Source organism: Diadema antillarum, unplaced genomic scaffold (assembly GCF_040938485.1).
Source record: "Diadema antillarum isolate AM-2024a unplaced genomic scaffold, OU_Dant_1.0 seq00001505_RagTag, whole genome shotgun sequence".
In the NCBI taxonomy this organism is placed as follows: Eukaryota; Metazoa; Echinodermata; class Echinoidea; order Diadematoida; family Diadematidae; genus Diadema; species Diadema antillarum.
Window position 1 is genome coordinate 163,199 of NW_027272239.1, and position 24,575 is coordinate 187,773.

Consider the following 24,575-nt stretch of genomic DNA (forward strand, 5'->3'; position numbering starts at 1 on the left):
ACTATACGGCCGCTTCTTCAGATGGAATCTTGACCGACTTCCTTGCCTGGTAAAACGTTGACTACCTTCAAAGAGACAGAATATGGATGCGAAAGACACTAAAATATTCTCACGAAACGGAAGCGCATAGACCCACACTATTGCAATTTTGATGTGCTGTATGTACTGATCTTAAGAAAAAATGTGTACCGCTTGATACGAATTTTCATAGACTTCTTCTTGATCATACATAAATAGCCTATTACTGTATATTCACTTAAAGAGAAAGAAAGCAAATTAAAACATCCCTGCAGTTGTTCACTCGGGTGGTGTTCTTATCCGAAGATGACACACTTTATTGCACAGATGGTTAAATTGCCATACCATCTCCTCGTATTTCATTAAAATCACATGGAAGAAAAAAAAATGTGAAGCAAAACCTGTTCGTCTTCATGGAGTACGTGCTGTGATATTCAGACCAACGGCTCATCCTTGAATGTCATAGCCGTTAAAAAATCTACTAAAGTCAGGTCAAAATGCATTATCAGGTTTTTTTTTTTAAAATCTTCAATTAGACAAACATTTACTTTCAAATATTCATTCAGTAATATCTCCCTCTATAAGGTGTTGGTTTTGTGGTCACAGGTGTAGGCCGCCTATGGAGCTTCAAAAAAAGGATCAAAATGATTCTGCATAATCTGGCATATTTCTGAGAACTGTTTCTACTAGGCACTAACTTAACACAAACTAAGTTTCCGTAAAAAGTACTCGATTGTGGTTGGGGAAAATAGTGTCTGATCCGGGGACAAAAATAAAATGTCCTATCTATGGGGAAACTAATTGCTTCACACTACACCCGCATGGCATACCTTACGTATAGGGCCTACACACACAGGGAGTATAGTGACTTGCCAACTCATGTGAAGCACGGAATGTTAGGAAATGAAGAATTGCAAAATAAATTATAAATATAATAGATAATATACTATACAACGCTTTTTATAAAATGGACTGTGCATTATGTTTCACAAGCGACACCATACAGGCAATTAGCTGCTCTCTAATAAAGTATTGTGTAGGTCACACATCTCTGCAGAAGTTCTCCAATGTTGTGAACATGTGAAATGTCAAGACACATTCAAACAAAAACATGGTTTGAGATTTCACAAGAATTAAGTTGAGAAGTTTGCAAAGCATAAAATCACCATAGCAATTGACAGTATGAAGAGCCCTGGTTTTTTACTTATCTGCTTGAAATTTGAGTTGCAATTCTTAAAGTTGATATTTCAACCGTTTCACATATTTTTGTGTTTATAAAAACTTCCTTGTACTCGTGTTTGGATTTACACGTTTATTCCCCATCTATATGTTTCCTCAGAACACTTCGTGGAAGTGTAAAAAAATACAACCACGAAGCTGTCAAACTTTGGGCACATATTCAGCAAAAACATCCAAACCATCTTGGTTAGGACTTCATGCTTTCATTTCTCCAAGAGCGAGCGAACCCAGCTGTCCTAGGGATCGCACAATCCAGGGCAGCGCTTCAAGTTGTTTGTCAGGCTTTCGCGACGACCTTTTGACCTCGTGATGGGCGTACGCGTCTCCTGAGCACGTGATCACATAAGGCGGGAAAACGCTGGTACACAGCGTATATTGCACACACAAAAATAACACGGAGTGCCTATTGGCCCATGGCCAAATCACCAGTTGTTCGCTCATTGTTGTTCAACTCCAGTCGTTTCGAGTGTCTCATTGGCGAACGGCCAAAGAATATTGCTAGTCTCCTTACTCAGACCTTTTCTTTTGTGCTTGTTTGCACTGAGTCACCAATTCAAGTGCAAAGTGAGCGTTAGCAAGGAGCTTAGAAGCTCCTTGGTTTTAGCCACGTTCACTGTTCTACTATAATTCCACTGGCGTGAAGCAGCCTACAGTGATCACATGGATCGTACGTGGTGCTCCTGGCGAAAAGACTACTTCAAATGACTCTGGCGTTGTAAACAAGCTGCGCTCCCAGGGAACCTTGAAAGCCGACGACCCTGTTTTCACACACGTATCGTAGAATCCCTGAAATCGAGAAAAAAACAAGTGAAAGGTATAATATTCATACATGTATTATCTGGTATTGAGTAGAAACAAACATCCGAATGACAGGATGCAAATAGGGGTAGCGGATTATGTAAAACAATCACCGCTGGCTCTCTGGTTTGGCTGCTTTCCGCGATTACTTATGGAAGAGATAACTCTCAAGGGAAAAGAAGTTGTTGATCCTATACGACCTTTACTTTCAAAAATAGTTCCCTACACCGCGGTAGTATCCTTCCTTTATCGGTTAACTGTCAAAGTTCAACCTCTTCGTACTCGACTGGAACAGGCATACACACCACCATCACTATTCTGGCCATTCCTTCAGAATTTGAACACGGTCAGGTTGCGAGTTCGCGGACGAGAGCGGCAACCAAGGAGGTACTAGGAGTACCTCCTTGGAGCAACAAGGTGTGGATCAAGAATCGAGGTACATGTAATATTAAATCACTAGGCCAACCATTAACTCCAGCATAAAATAATACAGTTGGTTTCAACAAGACAATGGGGCACGTCCTACCGATTTCACTCACTGAGTGAAAACTCGACTTAATTCCGAGCAGTCGGCCCATTGGAAGGCACAGTGAGTATGGGGTGCTAAAACTCAAGTCTCAACGAGAACATATGAAAATCTAACTGCCTCAGAGAATGGCGAAGTGGACTGATGACAAGACAATTTACCAATAGGAAATGTGTAAACGAATGGATGAAAGTTAACCTCGGCGATTGAAGAACCTGCAAACTGCAACGCAATGTTGCGGTGTCAAATGCATTGCTCTGAAGTATGCCGTTACTAAGTCTTGTTAAAGATAATTTCCGTGTAGGACCTAGAGGAAATTGTCAATCGTCCACCAATCAAACATGTCCTTTTTTGTCATCTCTGAAAGTCGGTGCAAATCCGGACGAAAACACCAATTTGCCTGTTATTTTCAGGAAACGAAACCAAGCCATGATATCGAGAAGGGTTACTTTCACACGTTTGGTACACTTTCAGGGTTACGACTATATTACAATGCGTCCAAAAATAAACAGCGAGATAAGTGACCACTGTGTTAGGTGTTAGCTTATTTACAGTCTACAAATAACAAAAAAAAGTTTACTATCACGATCGAACGTTATTTACATAATCTCAAGAATGTCAAAGAAGCACTACACTCATAGACAGGCCCTACTAGAACTACGAACACCACAGAATTTGGAATGGATTTGAGTTTCCGTCATTTATTTTTTCTCCCCAGCCAGCCAGAAAAAGATGCTCAATGGCAAGGGTGCTGATTTTCACCAGCTTTTGGAGGGATTTATCGGCTTAAAATCAGGCTAGGAAAGTGTTTAACATTGCTTTCAAATCCCCTTTCAACTATTGTTCGCGCTTTCAAAAGGGATTTACCTCGGGTTTACTTCGAGAAGGACCGCTATACAGCGCAAGGCTTTCCAATACAGTGTAGTTAAAGAAAAAACAAACAACCCACACACACAAAAACTCGGCTTCCAATGAAGTTGACGCCACGGTGGTATGGTCAAAACGGGAAAGGGGCGGGAGGATAACCCAAGCAAGCCATCAGTTCTAACCTGAAGGCGGCATTTCAAAGGCAGTTTGTTGGAGGAAATACACTACGATCTCGGAGAAGACATAGGTCTCATTGTAATTATATCAATTAGACACAATAAAGTCCAAAATAGGAAGGCCAATAAACCCGTTTGTAAGAATCTGATCGAGTAATTCAAGTTGTATCACATGGCAAAAGCCAAGTACAGTTGTTAGATCCGAGGACGAGGTGGAAAGAAGGGAGAAACTTGCGTTTATGAATAATGAACTCCCTCTCTCGTTTCGGGAAGTCATCTTCACCAATTTCCCAGGAACGTAAAGTAGGCAGGCAGTTAAAAATTTTAGTGTCATGAATATGACACACATAATAATCACTGTGTTTCTTTTCATCAATGATTGACATGTGTTGTTTTTTTTTCTTCAACAGGACCAAAATTACACCCTCCCCAAATCCCTACTCCCATGTATCTCCTGAACGGGGCATCTCCTAAACGCCTAACGCGTCTCCACTGCATTTGAAGAAGTCATTCTGTACTCCACACAGGTGGCAATCAAGCTACTCACTGGTATAGTCCTATGTAGAGCATAAAGAACTGATGTGTCCTCTTCGAAAACGTGAATGGGGTTCAAAGTTCCGTGTGTTGAGTCTTAGTCATTCGAAAGGCAAACAAACATGCAACTTCAATATATTGCAACAATATGCAGGAGATGCTTTGTTTGTTATTTCCTGGCAGTGACACTATCATCTTGTATTTTGTGTGTAGTGTGTTCCATCACATTTAAATGCGTTATTGACCCAAGCGTTGCGCAACTCGACCTAAACCGGGGATTTCTCTTTCGACTGTCTTGTGACATCTCTAGTCACTGTTCAATGGGTGGCGCGGGGCGGAGAAGAGCTGCGCAAATTTAAATTGTTCAACAGAATGATGCCTTAGAAATACCAGTGTTGTAATCGCTAACCACCCTGGCATGCACAAGCTGCATTGCTTTGAGCGACACGTGCCCATTATCTTCAGTTCGGTTTGTACACTTCACTTCGTGGGTATTAGGCTACTCCTAGGCTAAGTACTTGAATCTTTAAATTAATAATCTCACATGTGCAGCACCAAATGCAAGTTTCCATTTCACACTTGCATGTGTGCAATAACATCAGAGTTTCAATGTGTGTGCAGTCTGGCCATTAGTGGCAATTGGTTAACCGATTTCCATGAAATCACTACCAAATAACAACCGCGAAACAGGTGGTCAACAAATGGCTCTGCTAACCAATTAACACGAATTTGTAATATCCCATCTTGGTGGTAAATTATTTCATTGACCCCCTTAACATCCATTCACTCACCATTAAATTTGTCACAGGCTTCATGCACAACCAGGATAGAGCGAGCGACGCCGTGTTGCTATGACGACGTTGCCACTGCAGCTGGAGCAGATCGTGGTCTGTCTGGGCCGCCGGGGGCGGCGCTCCCTCTTCTCTGCTTGGGCGGCGACGTGTCGCTCTCTGAGGTGCTTCTGCTCCTTTTTCGATGTTGGAAGTATTCTGAAGCAACAAAAGTCAAAATCAGAAAGGAATATTGAATTATTCGGCCAAGAAGTAAACACATCACGATATAATAGTTAATTCATATTGGATAGAGAGGTTACTAATATTTCAGAAATAGAAACAATTCAACACACTGGCATAGCTTTTCATAGTCGTATTCGAGAACAGGGCACTTTTAATGTGGGTTGTATGGCTTGATGTGATCAGCTCTCGTGTTTTCGACACGCAGTGAACAGGTCAAGGTAGATGAACTGAGTGGACTAGTCGGGGCTAGCAGTTGCCAAGCACGACTGTCAACTCAAATTGGGTCCGACTGGCACACGAAAGGTGTGAAAATAAATGCGTGGCTCGAACAGACAGACCAGAAGCTAAGGACGACACCTTTGACGTTTTATCAATAAATTTCGCACCCGATGGTGAGAGCAAGAGAGACTTTATCAATACACACAAGCAGAGTAAAATTCCCCGTTGAGATCTTCATTTGTCGCAGCTCATCGACAATGGAATAAATTGTGTTCACAGAATTGCACAACCTGCTCTTCATCGCCAGTGCAACCACAACGTCTTTGAAAAACAAGTGTGAAGATTAACTTTGTTGCACGTCCACATTATACACTACTCATTGTTTCGGTGCCGAATTCGGTTCGTTTGTGAATGCTCTCGCAAAGTCCAACAAACCTATGCATTGTATAATGCTGACAAGCAGTGTGTCCATAATGGTAGAGCCTATAACGGACTCTCTGCAAAACGGGGATGTCATAGTTTTGTGAAGCCCGACAGGTCTGATTGGAGATTGAAAATTTGAAATGCTGGTAATGGAAACGTACGGAAAATTGCGAATGAGCTTTTATAGCTAACGACTGGCGCAGAAATTCCGCAGGATCTCTTGAAGATACCCCCCCCCCCCGCTCTTTGCTTACTACAACCATTATTTCACATCCAAATGCAGCAAAAACGGCTTCGAGCATTGTTTCACGATCAATCACGATCATTCAAATTCTGCTTTCTTTTTCAATAAATGCTCACATTCAAAATTTCTGGAGGTGCCTCTCTCGATCGCCGTGCACTTTTTCAAAAATTCAACCGCGATCGATATTCCAGAGACAAGAAAGAATAAGAGTATTGGCAGGAAGCGAACGGACTTCATTAGCGGAGAAAGGCAAGATTGGCAAATCACTGTACAGTAGTACTACTCAAGTGGTACAATGTATCTCTATAATTTCCGCCTCCTTGCCTGAGCAAAAAAAGGTACATAAACGGGGGACGAGGCACTCAACACGGATGTTATATTCTCTGATATACCATGGAGCTATATATAGCTCCATGGATATAGGCCTACATAGCCAAGCCTTGCATACAATATCAAGGGAAATACTGAGTAGAGACTTCGACGAATAGCCTAGACATGTATCATTTGGAGCGAGCTCATAAAATCGGGTGCTATTCGTTATTCCGAAGATTCGTTGATCCGAAACACGCAAATTCCCTATATGTACCTAGAGGTTCGTTAATCCGAAAATTATGGGTTCGTTAATCCGAACATTTGTGTCGTTATTCCGAAGGTTCGTTATTCCGAAGATTTGTTCATCCGAAAATGAAATTTGGAATAACGAACCTTCGGAACAACGAATCTTCGGACTGAAGAGCCGTCGGAATAACGAGCTGTAACCCATAAAATCATTAGTTCAGCTTCCATGAAAGTGCAAATCGTCATGGGGAAGCGAAAAATTACGATCACTCAAGCCAAGTTTGTTATGGTTATAAACATCTGTGTCGATATCTTTGACCCTCATATCACTAAGGGATAATAAAAAATTTTTGCATAACATGTTAGGCTTACATTATGCAGATTTCTGAAAAATTTTTTTTCATGAAAACAAAAATGAACGACAGTTCTGCTGAATATTTTGTTTGCGATATTTCCCAATGAGAATTGTCCTAAGCTCTACCTTCACTCCTGTATGCCCCCCCCCAAAAAAAAAACAAGAAAAAAAAAAGAGCTCACCGAATAAAGATGGCCTTGTTTCACTTGACAAACAGTGCGTGAATTAACTATCTATGGAAAAGTCGTGTACTCTTACGCACACACACTTTTGCTTACAGAGGGAGGGGGAGAGATGTAAACGCAAAAACAAAATCAACAGAAGTTTGGCCCTTCGATATCTGGATCTCTGCCAGCACTCACACGACTGAAAAACAAATACAAAATTAACGATGCACGACAGCACGATTGATTTCTACTTCGGAAGCTACTCGCGTGTAATACCGCATCCGACACGTCAATCTAACGGCATTATTGATGCGAGAAAATAATGGTTCGGTCATCGCTTTGTTTGTCTTCACGTGACACCACGATTTGACCATGCAGATGACCGAAGCCACTCACGTCTTTTTCTTTTTAGGTCAATCGCAGGCATTTCATATCCATTCTCGAAGACTAAATGAGAGTGGAACTTTTGAATGTAGGCCTATACAAGATACGTAAATTACTGAAGTACTGAAGACAAAATATTAAAGACAAAATAAGTCTTCACCAAAATAAATTCCAAAAATGAACCATCTAGATCCTCCGATGAGCCATTATGTAGCTAACACAGCGATCGGCAATTCTGGAATATATCGAGGGGACTTTTCCATCCCTTCGAATAGAAAATTCAGTAATCACGGCGTCTCTTTGTGGAACCTAAAGTGAGATCTGAATGAAGTGATTATGGCACAGCACACAATACCCAAATCAAAACACTTGCCTCCTAGCCTGATTTTCCCAGAGCCGTTTGAGCTCCATCACATCCCTCACGCGACATCCTCCCACGTATGAAAAGCTTCTGATGGATTTAGAATTCATTTGATGGGAAAATCACGAGTAGTTTTCAGATGACGTGGTCGGTGATTGTGAAAGCGGCGAATAATGAAATGGGGCAGAGGTCTGTGGACTCTCCAATTATTTGCACAACCTTCCCTATCCATGCTCTGAGCGAACTTTTGTCAAAGCGATTCGACACCATTGCCTGACCTTGAAACACTGACCAACCAAGAACACTAAAATTGAACTTGTGAAAGTGAACATTTGTGTGTGCAGATGGACGGCCCCTATTCTCTTGTGAACAATGTTCAAATTACAGTTTTCGCTTTCTGGTCTAACATTATCTTTCGAGAATACCGCACAATACAATGCAAGCAAAAACTACTTAGACGTAGGCCTATATCTTTGTACGTCTTTCAAGACAAGTTTTGTCACACATTGTAATTTGTCAATAAACATCAAAATAATGGTTGTAGGTCATATCCACGAATCTAGATCCGCCCAGCATATTTTCCCATTAGTTATTTGTCGCAACAGAAGTCACTTGCTAAGATCTACTCGTATTGCGTGTCAATCACCTATATATTGGGTATAGGATTTCAGTCTCAACCTGTTTTCTCGATTTATCCGGGCCAATGATATTACAGCCGATCGCTTTCGACAGATACGAACAACGCATAATATAGCGCTGCCGTATTCGTTTCTCGGCTCAAAGGGTAGGCTAACTGTCAGTAACTTATAATATTTCTCTATATACTTGACTACAGGTTTTACCTATAATAGTAGCGCTTGTGAAAACTGACTTATACAGTTATGGTATGGTACGAGATGGAAACGTCACTCGTCGATTGAGTGCACCAATTCCTAATTACGATTTCTTAATAAAAATCACGAGCCCTCTCCCACTTAACTGCAAAAGCGTCCACATACAAGCATGTACCATTTACAGGCATATTATCATTAATTTCAAAACACATCACAAACAGGCTAAGGCCTACAGTATAGAGTGTAGGGCCTACTAGGTAAATCAAACTTGGGCCCAACAGTCAAAGCAATTGCAGTTGCACCGTTGCACCATGGAGCTACTATTAGTAGCTCCATGGTTGCACTATGCTGCCCCGAATAGTTAGCAAGCTGTGTGAATCGGCTGGTACAGAAGACTACGTGTGTCCTAGGGACAGTCCTTGTTTTTGCGAGTCGTGCGCCCTTTGATTGACAGGCACTGCGATGCGGAGAGACCCAGTCCGTGTGGGTGAGGAGGAGCTGGAAGGGACGAAGCCAATTGTCTAGCGTTACACATGAACACGGCAACACCCGATCGACAATAACATGAAGTAATATGGCCAAAAGAGGTGCAGTACCAACGGATCGATGCACAAGTACAATCCATACTCTACTATGATAGTAGACTAGGCCTGTAGCACCTTTGACAACATTCGTGTTCGCAGGAATGATTTCTCTTGGGTTCAAAAGAATTGCAAGAAAACACAGAGAATGTCAGTAGACAATACTCGACTATGTTGCCAGGCCTGATTTTTTTTTCAACTTCAGACCATTTTCAAAGGAGTAAGAAGTAATTAGAGTACTTCTGAAGTGTTTGTCACATGAAGCTCCATGTCGATGTGAAAAAATAACAACACACACACAAAACCAAAACAAAACAAGGTGAACCAAAGATTCCACGACACTCACGAGAGGACAGCAGCCAGTATTCGGCGCTGGTGTAATCATGAATGGAGCTAATGGAGTCCACGATGAAATTGAAAACTGTTGGAGTCAAACGGAGAGGGAACAGCGAGTGCACCGGCTACCGGTTAATAATCAACTACCCTTCATATTCATAATGCAAGTTACAAGGGTTACGATACAACTCCTGTAACATCCCACACTGGAAGTCGCAATGATTATTGGTTTTCTTGAATTTTAGAGCTCGGGACATTCTCATTAACACCTAGCCCGACCTGACGCTGTGCGCAGCTGTGAAGCGACAGGGCTGAATATGGCTAATTAAAACCGTACAAAAAAGAAAGCTTCCTGAATGCAGAAGCCGCTAATCAGACAACAATCGACTTACTACTACAGGAAGTCCCGTCGGTAACTGAGAGGTCACCCACGTTCGTTTTCTCACAACAGGCGATAAACAAACACTTCCCATCATCATAAACCCGTACAAACTGTACTGTTTGTCTACTCAGCCTACGCAATGCTGCTGATCAATTTCAAATCATAGCAAGAAGGAACTTTTCGCGACTAAGCTAAGAATAACACCTGGAATAAATATAGTATAAATGCTGGAATTGAATAAAAGCCCATCGACATCAAGTTCTATCTGGGGTATACTGAATTTGACAATGTAGGCCTATACAGTATTACATAAGATGACAAAATTTGAATTTCCGAAATGGAAAAAAGAAGAAGAAAAGAAACAAGAACATGCTAACCTTGGCCTGGGAAATAGTTATACTACAAGATAAAAATATACCATAAAGACGCATGACACGTGCTTTGCCAGTGTTGTGGAATTGGAAACGACTAGGCCTACGGATAATGGTCGACAGACACGCAAGGACACCGAGGATATGGCAGGGTCGGACTTGGAAGAGTTACAAAAGGCGTTCTTTACAATATAGACCGAGGATCAATTGCCATCATGTGTGATGAAAGCACTAATAAATAATATAATAATAATAATAATAATAATAATAATAATAATAATAATATGAACACTTGTAATGCGCCGGTATCCATCATGAATAGATGCTCATGGCGCAAGAAAGAGAGAAAGAAAAAGAAATATCATTGACATGGAAACTTGGTAAACAGTAAAGGCCTGCTGACGGCTTATCACGAGTCTGATACTGTGATAGGGCCTACAAGATTTCTGGAAATCAACAGAAGACATCCATATCATGCTGTAAGCTGTTCCATTTGCAAGACGAGACAAGAATATTGTTGATGATAATAATCATGACAACTTTGTCGGTAATCATCAATACGACGTGGCGACATGACTGTTCTACAGAGATTAAAATAATTACAGTAGGATTGGGAAGAGATAATGACCCCGGAACACCGACAGGACAAGTCTCAACAGGATCGGTTTCGTAGCTTGGAACGACCTACTTTCCACAGCCCAAACCAGACGTGAACAGACTTGTTTACAACGAACCACGGCGATAGCTAATTCGCCTTATTGTCCGAATGCCTGCCGAATCGTGCGTACGCTCCCATCGCCGCTGTTTGCTGTGTATCACGCGAGAAAAAAGGCGTTACCCCTACATACACCAGCAAGTTTCAGGTGTGCTGATCCGACTTGCTGCCTCTATCCGATACCGGTCCAAGAGCATCTCGCTTCATGCTTTTCACGAAACGTGGCACGGTACCAACTACACATGTTATTTTTTCCTCTCTCATGTGAAAGTTATTTCCAAATCTATTTTATACTTGGAAAGAAATATTAAAAGAGTTTCTGGCTATAGTTTAGAGACAAAAGATAAGATCGTTAATTACTTCCTGCGTTTTGAGATAAACATTTTCCAGTAGTAGAGTTACTTTAATAATGTTTCTTTTTTTTCAAGTGCTATAAATTCCTCACCTGTTATACATCGTTGATGATGATCTCTCCTGGCGCTTCCAGAAGGGGCAGGTGCAGAATGTGGTACTTCCCTGTGGTTTGAACTACTCGAATTAAGAGTTTTTGTTTCAGTTTCATCTCCACTGGGTCGCTCCGCTATCCTCGCCGCTGCTGCCGCCGAGGTCGTATCGGTGTTAGAGCGCTCGGAGGGGCCGCCGTTTGGAGTAAAATCAGCTGACTGCAGCCGTTCCGCCGACTCGCTGCTCCGGGCAGAGCTGACATGACCACGTCTGCAAGGGCTTCTTCCAGTACTCCTGTAGAACACGGGAACACTTGCCTCAGGAACCGACTGCCAGTTACTTCCTTCCAATGGTTTTCCTTCCTGAAAATTGAACATCCATTTCTTCTTTTGCTGTTCTGCCAACATATCCTTAGCATCTTCAACCATCCTGTCCAGTTCTTCTTGGTCGGGTCTTTCGGCAAAGAGCTGCCGACATACCCTCGGTTTCGACATGCTACCGCAGATTCTATCGCCGTTCAGCCTCCTACTAATAACAGGCGATTCGAAAACTCTGGCCATAGACATATTGGCTCTTGAAAATAATTGCCCGTGTGTTATTCCTTGTAAGTGGCACGGCGTAAATGACACGACCGGAGTAGTCCTGATGCCGCGTCCGACGAGCACGCACGCCACCTTCGTAGTAATTTCCCTACGCCGAAACCCTGAAGGAGATAAAAAGAGAAAATACAGAGGACTCGTAAGCGCATCGCGAAGAATCGGTTTACAGTGTTTATCAATCAGTCGCCGGCAGTCGCGCTGTGCGTGACTATTGTTTCCCACACTATGATTGGTCGCTTTCCGTAAGTGAGGGCGTGGTTAATTTTACCTACCGCTCAATCCACTGATGCGTACGACTAACTTCATGCCTCGCTTCGAGAGGCACCAATCACAACAATTCTGGTGAATAATAGACATGAATATTCAGTACCACATTGACGGCAGGGGCTACAACTGTTGAACAGCTGGGGCGGCGTAGTAAATACGCGGTGAGAGTGCGGGCATGTTATGGGGCGTTGGGGAAAAAAGGTGACATCTGGCAATAACTGGAGTTGTCAATCACGTCGTGAATGACAAAACTCACCAGCTAGTGGTTATTGCATCATAGATCCCGAGTGGTCCTCACGAGACCTCTGGCCAAAGAGGCTCTGACCAAGGAGGATAGTATCATTTAATACACCCGAGAGAGGTTTTACACGAATATCTCGCTTAGGATAGAATAGGGGAAAATCTACGTTTTTTCGTCACCTCGCCTATAGCTTTTTTTATACGCACCCCCGCCACACACAAGCAAACAAACAAACAAACACACACACACAACACACACACACACACACACACACACACACACACACACACACATACAGCATGTGTTCTGTTTACTCTATCGGAAAATGCCATCTTTTACCTACGCTGTTTTCATATTGCTCCGTGATAAGAACAAAATGTACTGTAGGTTTGCCAGCATATTTTTTCCTGACGTGTAGCGCTGTTCATCTATAGACTGTGCAGAGTATGACATTATGACTCGAATAAAGGATATCACTGTTCGCCAGACTCCCGATTGACATTGAATCATTACAATATAAACTAGATTCCGTAAAAGTCAATCCATGGTCATTTTCTGTCACATTCAATCCACAGGAAATGATCTTTTCTTAGTAATAGCACGTCACCACAAGCAGGAATCATGATGGCTTATTATTTTGTAAACTGTTTTGGTGTGCCGTGTTGGTTTTAGACTACTTTTGTTGGGCTAGAAGCTAATAATAAGATTACTCTGCTTTAAGGATATAGAGACATAACGCAATCTAACTCCAATTACTTCAGAAAAATATAAAAAAGTTTACAGGTTACAGTATCTATCAGTGACGACTAATAAGAAGTAATCGTGAACATTTCCTCACGTACCTACGGATAGCAAGTGAAAAGGCATCGGATACTAGTAGGTGCCTACCACTGGTGTCTACCATTTAGGCCTGTACGTCATGATGTAAAATTGGCCCGCGATATTTTGTGACTATCTCCTGTGTCCGTGATATTTTCACTGGACTGCCGCTTCTGAGTCTTTGGCAATTCAACATTTAAAAACAAACAACAAACAAACAAAACTAGCGTTTATTATCGGTACTACAGTGAAGCACGGATCAAATCCAGCCTAATACTAGTATTAGCACCCCTGCTTCCAGCTTGGTCGACTCCTCGCTCATGGATACTCCAGAAGGAAAATTAAAGGGTGTGTACAGTTCTGGTAGAGGTGAGGATTTAGCATTTAACGTTTTGTGAGAAATTCTGAAATCACTCTATGGGATGTCAAAGAGCATGCAATTCTATACAGGGGTATCAAAAGTTTATTTGATGAAAATCGATTTGAAATGGCTGAGATACCAAAAAAACAAGGTGAAACAAAGAGATCCTAATAAAAGGCGTCGCCTGCCACCTTTATTATTATCACTTTTTTGGATATTTCAGCCATTTCAAAGCTGATTTTCATCAAATAAACGTTGAATCCTTCTAAAAATAACATGCTCTTTCATATTTCATGAGGTTTCTCATTATCTCACTTAGGAATGTTCAAAACATGAATCCCCACCTCAACCAGTACTGTACAGTCCCTTTAAAGGAAGTGAAATTTCTATAAAACTATATAGGAGTCCTCCATCACAGACAAGTCAATTTCTCGAACGTTTCTGCTATCGCCAATTCATTTGCAGTGTCTGGCAGGTATACAAGTAGTCATGTAGGCTTACTTAGTTGTACTAGTTGTCTTCGTCTATTTGCATTATTGAAAGGTCTACATGACCAGGTTTTTAATCCCATAATTAATTTTACAAACACATGACTGAACATGAATAATAATCGTACACTGAAACAAACTGTAGCAGGGAATCTCTTCTCGCAAGTTGGCCAACTTTGCGCCACTAGGTGGCGCTGTTCGAGAAGTAGTCACAAGGGTTTACCGTCACAAGTACATTACATTAGTCACACCGCAGCCCGAATTGCATGGGCCCTGATGTAGAGTCCTTTCACTATGTGCCTCAATACACCTGAAAAAAAAAAATGGACCAGCCCGACCCCATCACTTTTCTTGTCAAAGGTACCTGGTACTAGAAGAAATTCATAGAAAAATATATATACCAGTATGAAATGATGTACTTTGGCTGTGATTGATACTTAATCCCTTCACGATATTACACCTAAATGTATCATGGATTGAGACTATATATGCACTTTCTTTTACATTATTTTAGAGAGACTGCACTGCTTCGGTGTACATAAATAGAGAAATAGTGTAATAATATCAATTGAGTGGTAAAACCAGTCTTTCTTTACAGACTTCGGTGAAGAATTTGTGCAGAATATCCCCATGCAAATTTCAGGACTGAAGTGACACAAATTGGGGTTTCTCCACCTACAAAACAAAAACAGAACAAAAGAAAACAAAATGCCCCCCACACAGTCATAATTACTTACTATAGTACATAGTGGTATGATATGACTGTAAGTGTGGGTGCTGTTGTTGCTGCTTGACACGTCCAGAGGCATGAGTACTAGTACACACGATCACCCATCGCACAAAGTGTACGCGTAAACTATGCACATGGGGATAGTGCTCGTGTAATCCCCATCGTACATTCTCATCAGTCTCCAGTACTCTGCATCGTACATTGCTTGCTTTCTTCTCCCCATATGCTCCATTATTGTCGATTCCATTTATAGGCACAAGACTATAGTTTCAATGGCAAATCATCCATTTCTGCGTGTGAATGTTACTTCTTGTCTTTTTTATGAGGCTGTTTATTATCAAGCACCTGCTGAAGAAGGCGGACTCCCCCATATTTCCTCTTTCTATAAACTTGGAAATATTAAGTGTATCGTTGACTTTTTAACACATTTACTGTATGATAAGATACTTCCAAGTTTATCATGACAATGAATTTATTATGTACATTTTTCTTCAAAATATACATCTACCGTTAATTCATGTATGATTTTCATGGGAAAATGCAGAAATATAATTAAACTGAACTGAATCAGCAGTCTGAACTGAGCGTATGAGAGGAGAGAGGGGCAGAACGAGAGAATAACGCGAATATGTTATAGAGCTGCATTCGTCAGATTTATTTTGTTTTGTGCTATTCTGACGATGAAGTAACTTCGACAGATCTATTTTGTTTTGTATTTGACGATGAAGCAATAACCAAGCTGCCTTTATTTGAAATTACCAAATTTATCTCAATTCTCTTTGTGAATGGGAATCCGATGAAATATCGGACTTTCTCTATCATAGATTATAGCTCTCGTATTACCTACGCTGGATGCCCACATTGTACGTAGTAGCAGAAGTATACACATGGATGCATTTCAACTCGACAATTGGTATTCCACCTGAGGCAAAATAAGTTTGAGAGTACTACAGGCCCCTTTAGATTGGCAAAACGCCCCTCTAAATTTTTAGTATATTAGCCAGTTCCGCCAGCACAGGGAGCATTTTTTTTCTTCTATTAAATCGTTTTGTGTCAAAAGGGAACATCGTAGATCAACGGCCTGCCCCGTCCATGGCAGGGGTGAAGCTTACGCAAATAATGCCGAATGTATATGACTGAGTGCGATTGGTGCAATGTGATATAGGCCCATGCGATCGTGAAACGCCTCAAACAGCTATTTACCACTGAGAACAGTGATTTTAACATATTTGAGTTACGCATCTGATGCGTAGAGGGGCTATGTGTAGGTCAGTCGTATCACAAAACACCTTACCATTCACTTTCTTTATAGAGATTTCGTAATAAAGCCTTGAATGTAAGGGAATATCAATATTTTTCTTGCTAAACCACAACTGAAGATGGTTTATAGAAACAATTTTAATATAACTATTGATCAAATTTTGCATATCTAGTAATAATCTATTCTCTTTAAATTGGTGGGTTCTGTCACGAACAAACATTAGAACTACTTTGAAGCGCAAAAGCTGGGTATTTATTTCATCGGCAAATGGTAAATGCTTTTGAAACATCAAAAACAATGCAATTGCTACGGTGAGCGCTTCATCGAAAACAGAAAATATGGAATATAGCATCTAGAATATTCAGTGCAACATTTAAAAGCAAACTGGATTCGTATAGTAATACAAGACTATTGATATGAAAAGGTGATTGACTAGCGCAGCATAGCATACAGCATCTTCACCCCCCCCCCCAAAAAAAAAAAAAAAAAAAAAAAAAACCGAAAATGGGACGTTAGTCAGTCGGCCTATTTTATGCTGTCGGCGTTTGAAAGCGAATTATTGTGAAGTGTAAACACCATTCAGCGAGTCCCGCTGCATTCAAAACCTCTTGCACAGACAGTGTCGTTAGGTTGCGTTCACATAGAAGTATCGGTATTCGGTATATTCGGTACTAGTATTCGCTATTCGGGCACCGAATACACACACCATCACCCGCACCGTCAACTCACCATCCCATGCAGTGAGGATTTCTTCCTCCTACATCCCAGCAAACTGCATCAGAATGTCAGTCTACATGCTCATTTTTGCTAAAGGGCAAATCCAGACCAAAATTGTCATTATTTCATAAACCAGAGACGGTATACGCTGCAAGGAAATCGAACAAGCTCGATTCCCACTTTGCTGTACTATTCGCAGCTATTCGGTACTTTCGAATAGTGCCCTCCTATGTGAACCGGTGTGAGGAAATCCTATCGTTCGATTCAAGCTATTCGCGTGCCCTCGAAAACGAGCCCCGAATACCCGAATAGTATACTTCTATGTGAACGCAGCCTTATGTACATCAAGCGACACGTCACGACCAACCTGTCACTGGCCCTCGATTGCGCAAGTCAACTTCGATCCTTTGGTTATCGCCCAGTAACGCTCCAGGACGCTACGTCATCATAGAGCGCGCGAAAACACAAATACACAAACACGCAGTCCACCTCTGAAGAGCACGTGTACCGTACATGTGACAGCAGTCCATTGCAGAAATGGCTTAAAATCGGGCCCTGGAATTATTTATTCATAGCCAAAAATAGAACACACCAGGTCAGCTCTCAGTGCCCAGTACCGCCAAATGACAAGATTATTCCTAACTTTCCCACCTTTTTTTTTTCCGTGTCCCAAAAGGATGTAGTCACGATTGTATCGCTCCATCATGGAGCTATGTACACCATGGGCATGGTTGCATCTAAAACTCCATGTTTTACAGGGTATCGGTTTTGGAATCAGCTATGATTATAAAAGGATTGTATCCAGACGTGCGCTGGAACATTAAAATCCACATAACAAATATTTGTAAAATTCTAATATGATAATATTAGATAAAGAAATAAAAATCAAAAATATCTAGATCATGGAAGTACTGATAATAGAATATTGTTCATGAATTATCAGTGAGGTACGGACTAAGACATGCACGAGTCTCTAACAAGGCAGCTATACAGGGGCGTGGTACAAGTCAATACAATAAGACTGACCAAACCAGGGAGGTGGAAGTTCTTCCACCTCCCTGACCAAACCATGACTGGTTTGGTAGTGATTCCTCCAAATTTTACAAAACCATGAGGCTTGCCTCATGCCTCCGCCGCACCAGAGATCCATTTCATGTTTTGGGGGTTGTCTTCACAGCACTATACTATCCTACATAAGATGTAAGTACTAGCAATCACCATAGCCACTATAACATTGTGATCACGTCGTAATTATATACTTGTGTGGATGTACAGGTTTGTCCTCTGCTGGGATCGTGGAAAGTATACACTTCGAGAGCCAACATTCTAACTCTTAGATTGAACATGGCATAATATTATAATGAATAATATAAATACATACTATACATAGTGATTCTATCTAAAGTCACCTACATTGGAGTCACCATACGTAAACGTATCGGTGAAAACGAAAACATTGCAGTAAATCTAAACAAAAAACAATAAACTAAACAAGATGTGAACATTTTATGATTTGAGATTCTGATTCTTATGAAAATTTTGTTTGGATTTTGCTAGTTTGATCCTGAGTAAAATTGAGCATTCCACAGGGATGGGGCCGGCAGATATAAAAGCTTTTTCTCCTAGAGTTGAGAAAGTGCTTCGGACCCTTCATCAATTTTTAGTACACAAGAGCGAAGACTTCAGCCAGAAACATACGGAGACAAGACACATGTATACTATGGGGCTATTATAGCAGAGCGAGAGAATGCATCGCTGCGTTTTCTATTACATGTATATTCGATGCAATGAAGAAGAATTCAAACTCCATTCTTTTCAGACACTACAGGCAAGTGAAGACTGGATAACAAGCCAGGCAAATGATTTAAACTTGTATTGGACTATTACACATTTAGAAATAGACAACATGAAAACAAGCAATACGCACCTGTATCACAGCGACCGTTAGCAGCTCACTAATCTTGTTTAGCGACTACCTTGGACAGATCAAAATGACACAACTGTCACGGTAACATTTGGTGTCATGCGGACTGCCATGCGGTCTGTAATGTTTAAACAACCATTCGACTCTGGCGCCCTTCACCCCGATTGGCCGAGAAATTGAGGCTCCCAATTCTTTATCAGAATAAGAGTTCAAGTACAGTGTCATTTCTTACATTCAATAATTTCCCCTTCTGCTCGCCCCTTTCTGGAGGGCTTTTGCCTCTGTGTGATAAGATAGGTAAACCTCGGCGTACCCTGGACAAAAAAATACCAAGGGAGGTGGGTGCAGTCACCGCCCTGAATTACCACAGCAAACTAACTCTATGATCACACCATGTACCACGTTTAGGTTAAGAAATAAAAATCTAAAATATCTAGATAAGTAGATCATGAAAGCACTGATGTATTGTTCATGAATCATCAGTAAGGTACGGGCTAAGAGTAAGACATGCACGAGTCTCTAATAAGACAGCTATATACATGGGCGTGGCACCGCACAAGTCAACACAATAAGATTGACCAAACCATGACTGGTTTGGTAGTGATTCCTCCAAATTTTACAAAACCATGAGACTTGCCTCACGCCTCCGCCGCGCACCAAGGGCCCGTTGCATAAAACTTACCGTTGAATTTCAATGGTAACTACCGTCAAAATTAGGCATCACAGCCAATCAGCATCTAGGATTATAAAATTTACCGCTAATTTGAAGACTTACCGCTAGAAAGGAGCGGTAAGTTCAGCGGTAAGGGTTTTATGCAACAGGGCCTTGAGATCCATTTCATGTTTTGGGGGTTGTCTTCACAGCACTATCTATCCTACATAAGATGTAAGTACTAGCAACCACCATAGCCACTATAACATTGTGATCACGTCGTAATACCTGACGTCTTGTGTGGATGTACAAGTTTGTCCTCTGCTGGGATCGGGGAAAGTATACGCTTCGAGAGTCAACATTCTAACTCTTAGATTGAACATGGCACATAATGAATAATATAAATACATAATACATAGTTAAGTATATTCTATTAAAGTCACCTACATTGGAGTCACCATACGTAAACGTATCGGTGAAAACGAGAACATGGCAGTCAATCTAAACAAAAATAAACTAAAACAAGATGTGAAAATTTTATGATTTGAGATTCTGATTCTTATGAAAATTTTCTTTGGATTTTGCTAGTTTGATCCTGAGTAAAATTGAGCATTCCACAGGGATAGGGCCGGCAGATATAAAAGCTTTTTCTCCTAGAGCTGAGAAAGTGCTTCGGACCCTTCATCAATTTTTAGTACACAAGAGCGAAGACTTCTGCCAGAAACTTATAGGCATACGGAGACAAGACACATGTTATAGGGCTATTATAGCAGAGCGAGAGAATGCATCGCTGCGTTTTCTATTACATGTATTCGATGCAATGAAGAAGAATTCAAACTCCGTTCTTTTCAGACACTGCAGGCAAGTGAAGACTGGATAACAAGCCAGGCAAATGATTTAAACCTGTATTGGACTATTACACATTTAGAAATAAACATGAAAACAAGCAATACGCACCTGTATCACAGCGTTAGCAGCTCACTTGTCTAGCGACTACCTTGGACAGATCAAAATGACACAACTGTCACGGTAACATTTGGTGTCATGCGGACTGCCATGCGGTCTGTAATGTTTAAACAACCATTCGACTCTGGCGCCCGTCACCCCGATTGGCCGAGAAATTGAGGCTCCCAATTCTTTATCAGAATAAGAGTTCAAGTACAGTGTCATTTCTTACATTCAATAATTTCCCCTTCTGCTCGCCCCTTTCTGGAGGGCTTTTGCCTCTGTGTGATAAGATAGGTAAACCTCGGCGTACCCTGGACAAAAAAATACCAAGGGAGGTGGGTGCAGTCACTACCCTGAAATACCACAGGAAACTAACTATCACACCATGTACCACGTGGCACCTAACGTTGACCAGGGAGTCACCTCCCTGCGTTGACACAGACTGATCTTGTACAACACTCATCTCGCATTGCTTTGAATTGAATACTAGTAATCAAAACTGACATATATATCAAAACACACAATGACACAAGCAAACTTACCCCCCATTGATAGAAGAGTACACCAGTATAGGCCAGTGACGTTTCCAAGTTTCATCAGACGGGAACTTGTCTAAATTCCCTGACAGTCTTTCCGCTGTTTGCTAGAAGGAATAACGGACCTACAGATCCCAACGCGTGCTACCCTCTACGCGACACAGTGTAAGAATGGGTGTGCAGATTCTCTACGAGGTACACGCCCACAGGACTCTAGGGACGCCGCACAATAATTCAGATTTGGCGGGAAACGGGCACTGGGCTGTGCACGTGCTCGAAAGGAGCAAAACAGTGCGATAAGAGGTAACGGCATGGGACAGCCGAATGGCTTCTAGAGTTGTCAAGCAAGTGACGCACGGGGGATCATAATGGGGACCATTTTACTTTATACAATGACTTTCGTGATGTGTTGTCGAAACAGCGATTGAAAAGGCGTTTTTTTTTCTTTCTTTTGTGGCTGTTTTCGTCCGCAGTAAAATATTTTGATCACAATCTTGTGGTGAGCCTGCAGTGGCTTCCGAGTGTGTAGTATTTAGGTAATATATCTGTGACTGAAACGCTTCTCTTTTCACGAAATAATAAAATTATTTTTCTCTTCGCGAATGACTCCTCGCAAGCACTGTCAATTGCTTCTTCCGTGTTTCTCTCTCCATCATGAGCCTCCTCCAGCCTCCTCCACCCCTTCTGTTTCTGTTACTCTACGATACGAGTACCAGTATTTTCTAGCGGTATACTGAAGTATTTTATAAACCAGTTCACAGCTAGCAATGGCCTGCAGTGGCGTCTGAACCACAGATTTTTCAAAGTATGGATTAATCTTTTGAATCATAAGAGAGAAGCTGAAACAGCCAAGCAGAATGTGGTGATTTACATGCAAATGCTGTATAAATGACTCTTGATAATTTGGTTGAAAAGAACCCATATTCACCTATATACATTGCAATATGTTCATACATGAACATCTATTACATCAACACTTATCCCGTTTTCAAAAGTTACAAGACAATTTCAAAGGATGGTCTGCAATGTCAACATTAAATCTGAACAAGTTCAGATTGGTAAAGTTCTGTGATCTGGCTTATTATGCGTGATTGTGCGTGGGCGTGGTGAGTTTTTAAAAGTGAGCGGGTTTGCAAATGGCGCTGATAGGGAGAGAGAGATGACTCGTAAATTTGGATATATTGAGTTCGCGATACAGGTGCAGGGGCGGATCCAGGAATTCTGTATATATCCAGAAGGAGGGAGGCGCCTTTACAAAATTAAGGGGGGGGGGGCGCACGCGCCACTTTTTTTTTCTTCTGTTTTGACAAAACCATAAGGGGGGGGGGGGCAGGTGTGCTCCCTGGATCTGCCACTGAGGTGTATGAATGTTTATAGAATCAGATGTGATTCATTTTGTCAAGAGTTCATGCGGAACACTAATGCATCATATCCATTGATATGAATTAAGATTGATCAGGCCAGAAAGTACGGGATTCTTGCTATAAAACAAACGAAATTTTTATAAAAATCATCCTTATGCCCAGGAACGGCGCATAAAACTTTAATGCTTGTTGGACAAACAAACAAACAAACATGCTAATAGGCCCAATAAAGTTGAAAATAACACTTTTGCGTCTGTGCACCCTCTAGGATGCGTTTATCAACTCTTTTTCCCGGCAGAAACAGGTTTTCCAAACGGCTTTCAGGGAATCTTTACGAGATGATAAACGCAAAGCTGTTTTGATTATGGGGTTCGCAATGCCTTTTCGAAAGCCGCAAATTTGTGCTTCCCGAAACAGGTTTCCGAAACAGGTTTCTTGATCCCGAAACAGGTTTCCGAAACAGGTTTCCAGAAACCTGTTTCTAGAAGCCCTTAGAAGCAAGATAAAGGCAAAGCTGGTTTGAAACGGCTTTGTACTGCAGTTACGGTAAATGACCCCTTCTCCTCGGGTCAAATTGCGCAATGCAGCTGCGAAGAGACAAGGCCAGTTTTCGTGTTCGCGGTGAGTTGATAAACGCAACTACGTTGTATATTTTGGAAGCCGTGTCTAAAGGGCTTTGGAAACGGCTTTGGAAAGGGTTTTGGAAATGGCTTTTGAAAGCCGTTTTACACAGGGGAAAGATGATAAACGCATTCTGTGATAGATCGAGCTTCACCGGTCTTATCAGATTTAGGCCCTGTCACACCTTTCCGGGCAAGCTTCGCGGGCTTGTTGCGTGTATGGATTTCCAGCACACAAGGTAATTTTCTGCGGGCGGACAAGGATTTGGGCGAGTTCCGCGTGCGTCTTACTTGCTGGACGTGTGCTTACGTTCTCCTCACGTTCTAGTTACGGGCAATTGCGTGGGAGTTGCCTGCGAGGTGCTACCGCTACGGTCAATCTATTGATATTCTGCGTGGACATCTGCAGGTAATCCCCGCAACTCACCCGGAACAAGTTTGGGCATGCTCAATGGCCCGTCACACCTTTCCGGGCAAGCCTCGCTTGTGACTTGCGTGGAACAACGTTTGCTACCCGGAGATCCCCGCAGATAGCCTGCAGAGTGACAGTAACTAGTATTATCTATTATAGTCGCCAGTAGTTGAGCACGCAAGTCCGATTTACCCGCAGTCAAGTTTTGAGCATGCATGCTCAAAACTTTTTCCGGCTGACTCGCAGGGATTGCCAGCAGAGGTCCACGCAGCCAACAACAGTAGGAGGCCCGTAGCTGCCGCAAGTAACAGGCAGTGGAACCCGCGTGCATGCGCTGAAGGTCAGCTCCTATACCTTTCTGCTGGTTAGTCAAGAATCAGCTGCGGCCAGAATTATGACATTCTCTGGGACCTCTGCCAAATAAAAATATACCTTCAGAGGAATTCCTTCACTGAGTTGTCAGCCCCCATAGTACGCGCCTGACACGCCGGCCACACAGAATACCCGCAAGTAGAACTTAAAGGCGCTATTTACCTTTGGGAACAGTGATTATATTTTTAAAGATTCTCAAGATTTCACATTTGATGCATAAATATTGTGTAGGTCTGTTGTACAACAAAACATCCCCATATGAAATTTTCGCAATAAAACCTAAAATATAAGGAGATATCCATATTTTTCTCATTAAACCATAACTGTAAAGAGTTTAGTCTGGCAACAATTTTATTATAACTATTGTTCACATTTTGTCTATTAACAATAATATAACATTGATTATACGGATTCAAATTTTTACAGTGGTTGTTTCTCTCCCAAACTCCCAGTTTGGAACTATTTTAAAGCACTAACGCTGCGTTTTTGTTTCATTTGCAAATGGTAAATTATGCCTTTAAGTAGCACGAGTCCAGCGAGGACGCATGCAAAACTCTCCCAAATCCTTGTCCGCCCTCAGAAATTGTCCGGTATGCTGGAAAATCCCACACGCAACAAGCCCGCATAGCTTGCCCGGAAAGGTGGGACAGGGCCTATAACACGAATGCGGATATATAGGATTTGCGTGCGCACCTCCGGGCGAATACGGGCAAGATG

The 24,575-nt window shown here is 41.8% G+C and overlaps 1 protein-coding gene across 2 annotated transcripts; it reads right to left on the bottom strand.

The window, feature by feature from the left end:
- Positions 1 to 1,914: 1,914 nt before the first annotated feature.
- On the bottom strand, positions 1,915 to 21,181 carry LOC139710151 (uncharacterized). Of its 2 annotated transcripts, none has more exons than XM_071622083.1 (4): positions 21,097 to 21,181; positions 11,549 to 12,250; positions 4,950 to 5,147; positions 1,915 to 2,043 (listed from the first exon to the last, which is right to left on the bottom strand). In XM_071622083.1, exons 1-3 carry the CDS (start codon positions 21,149 to 21,151, stop codon positions 5,008 to 5,010), a joined length of 897 nt encoding a protein of 298 aa, XP_071478184.1. In that variant the 5' UTR covers positions 21,152 to 21,181; the 3' UTR covers positions 1,915 to 2,043; positions 4,950 to 5,007. The 2 variants fall into 2 exon arrangements, with proteins under 2 accessions (XP_071478184.1, XP_071478185.1); XM_071622084.1 differs by lacking the exon at positions 21,097 to 21,181 and adding an exon at positions 20,564 to 20,600.
- Positions 21,182 to 24,575: the final 3,394 nt, after the last annotated feature.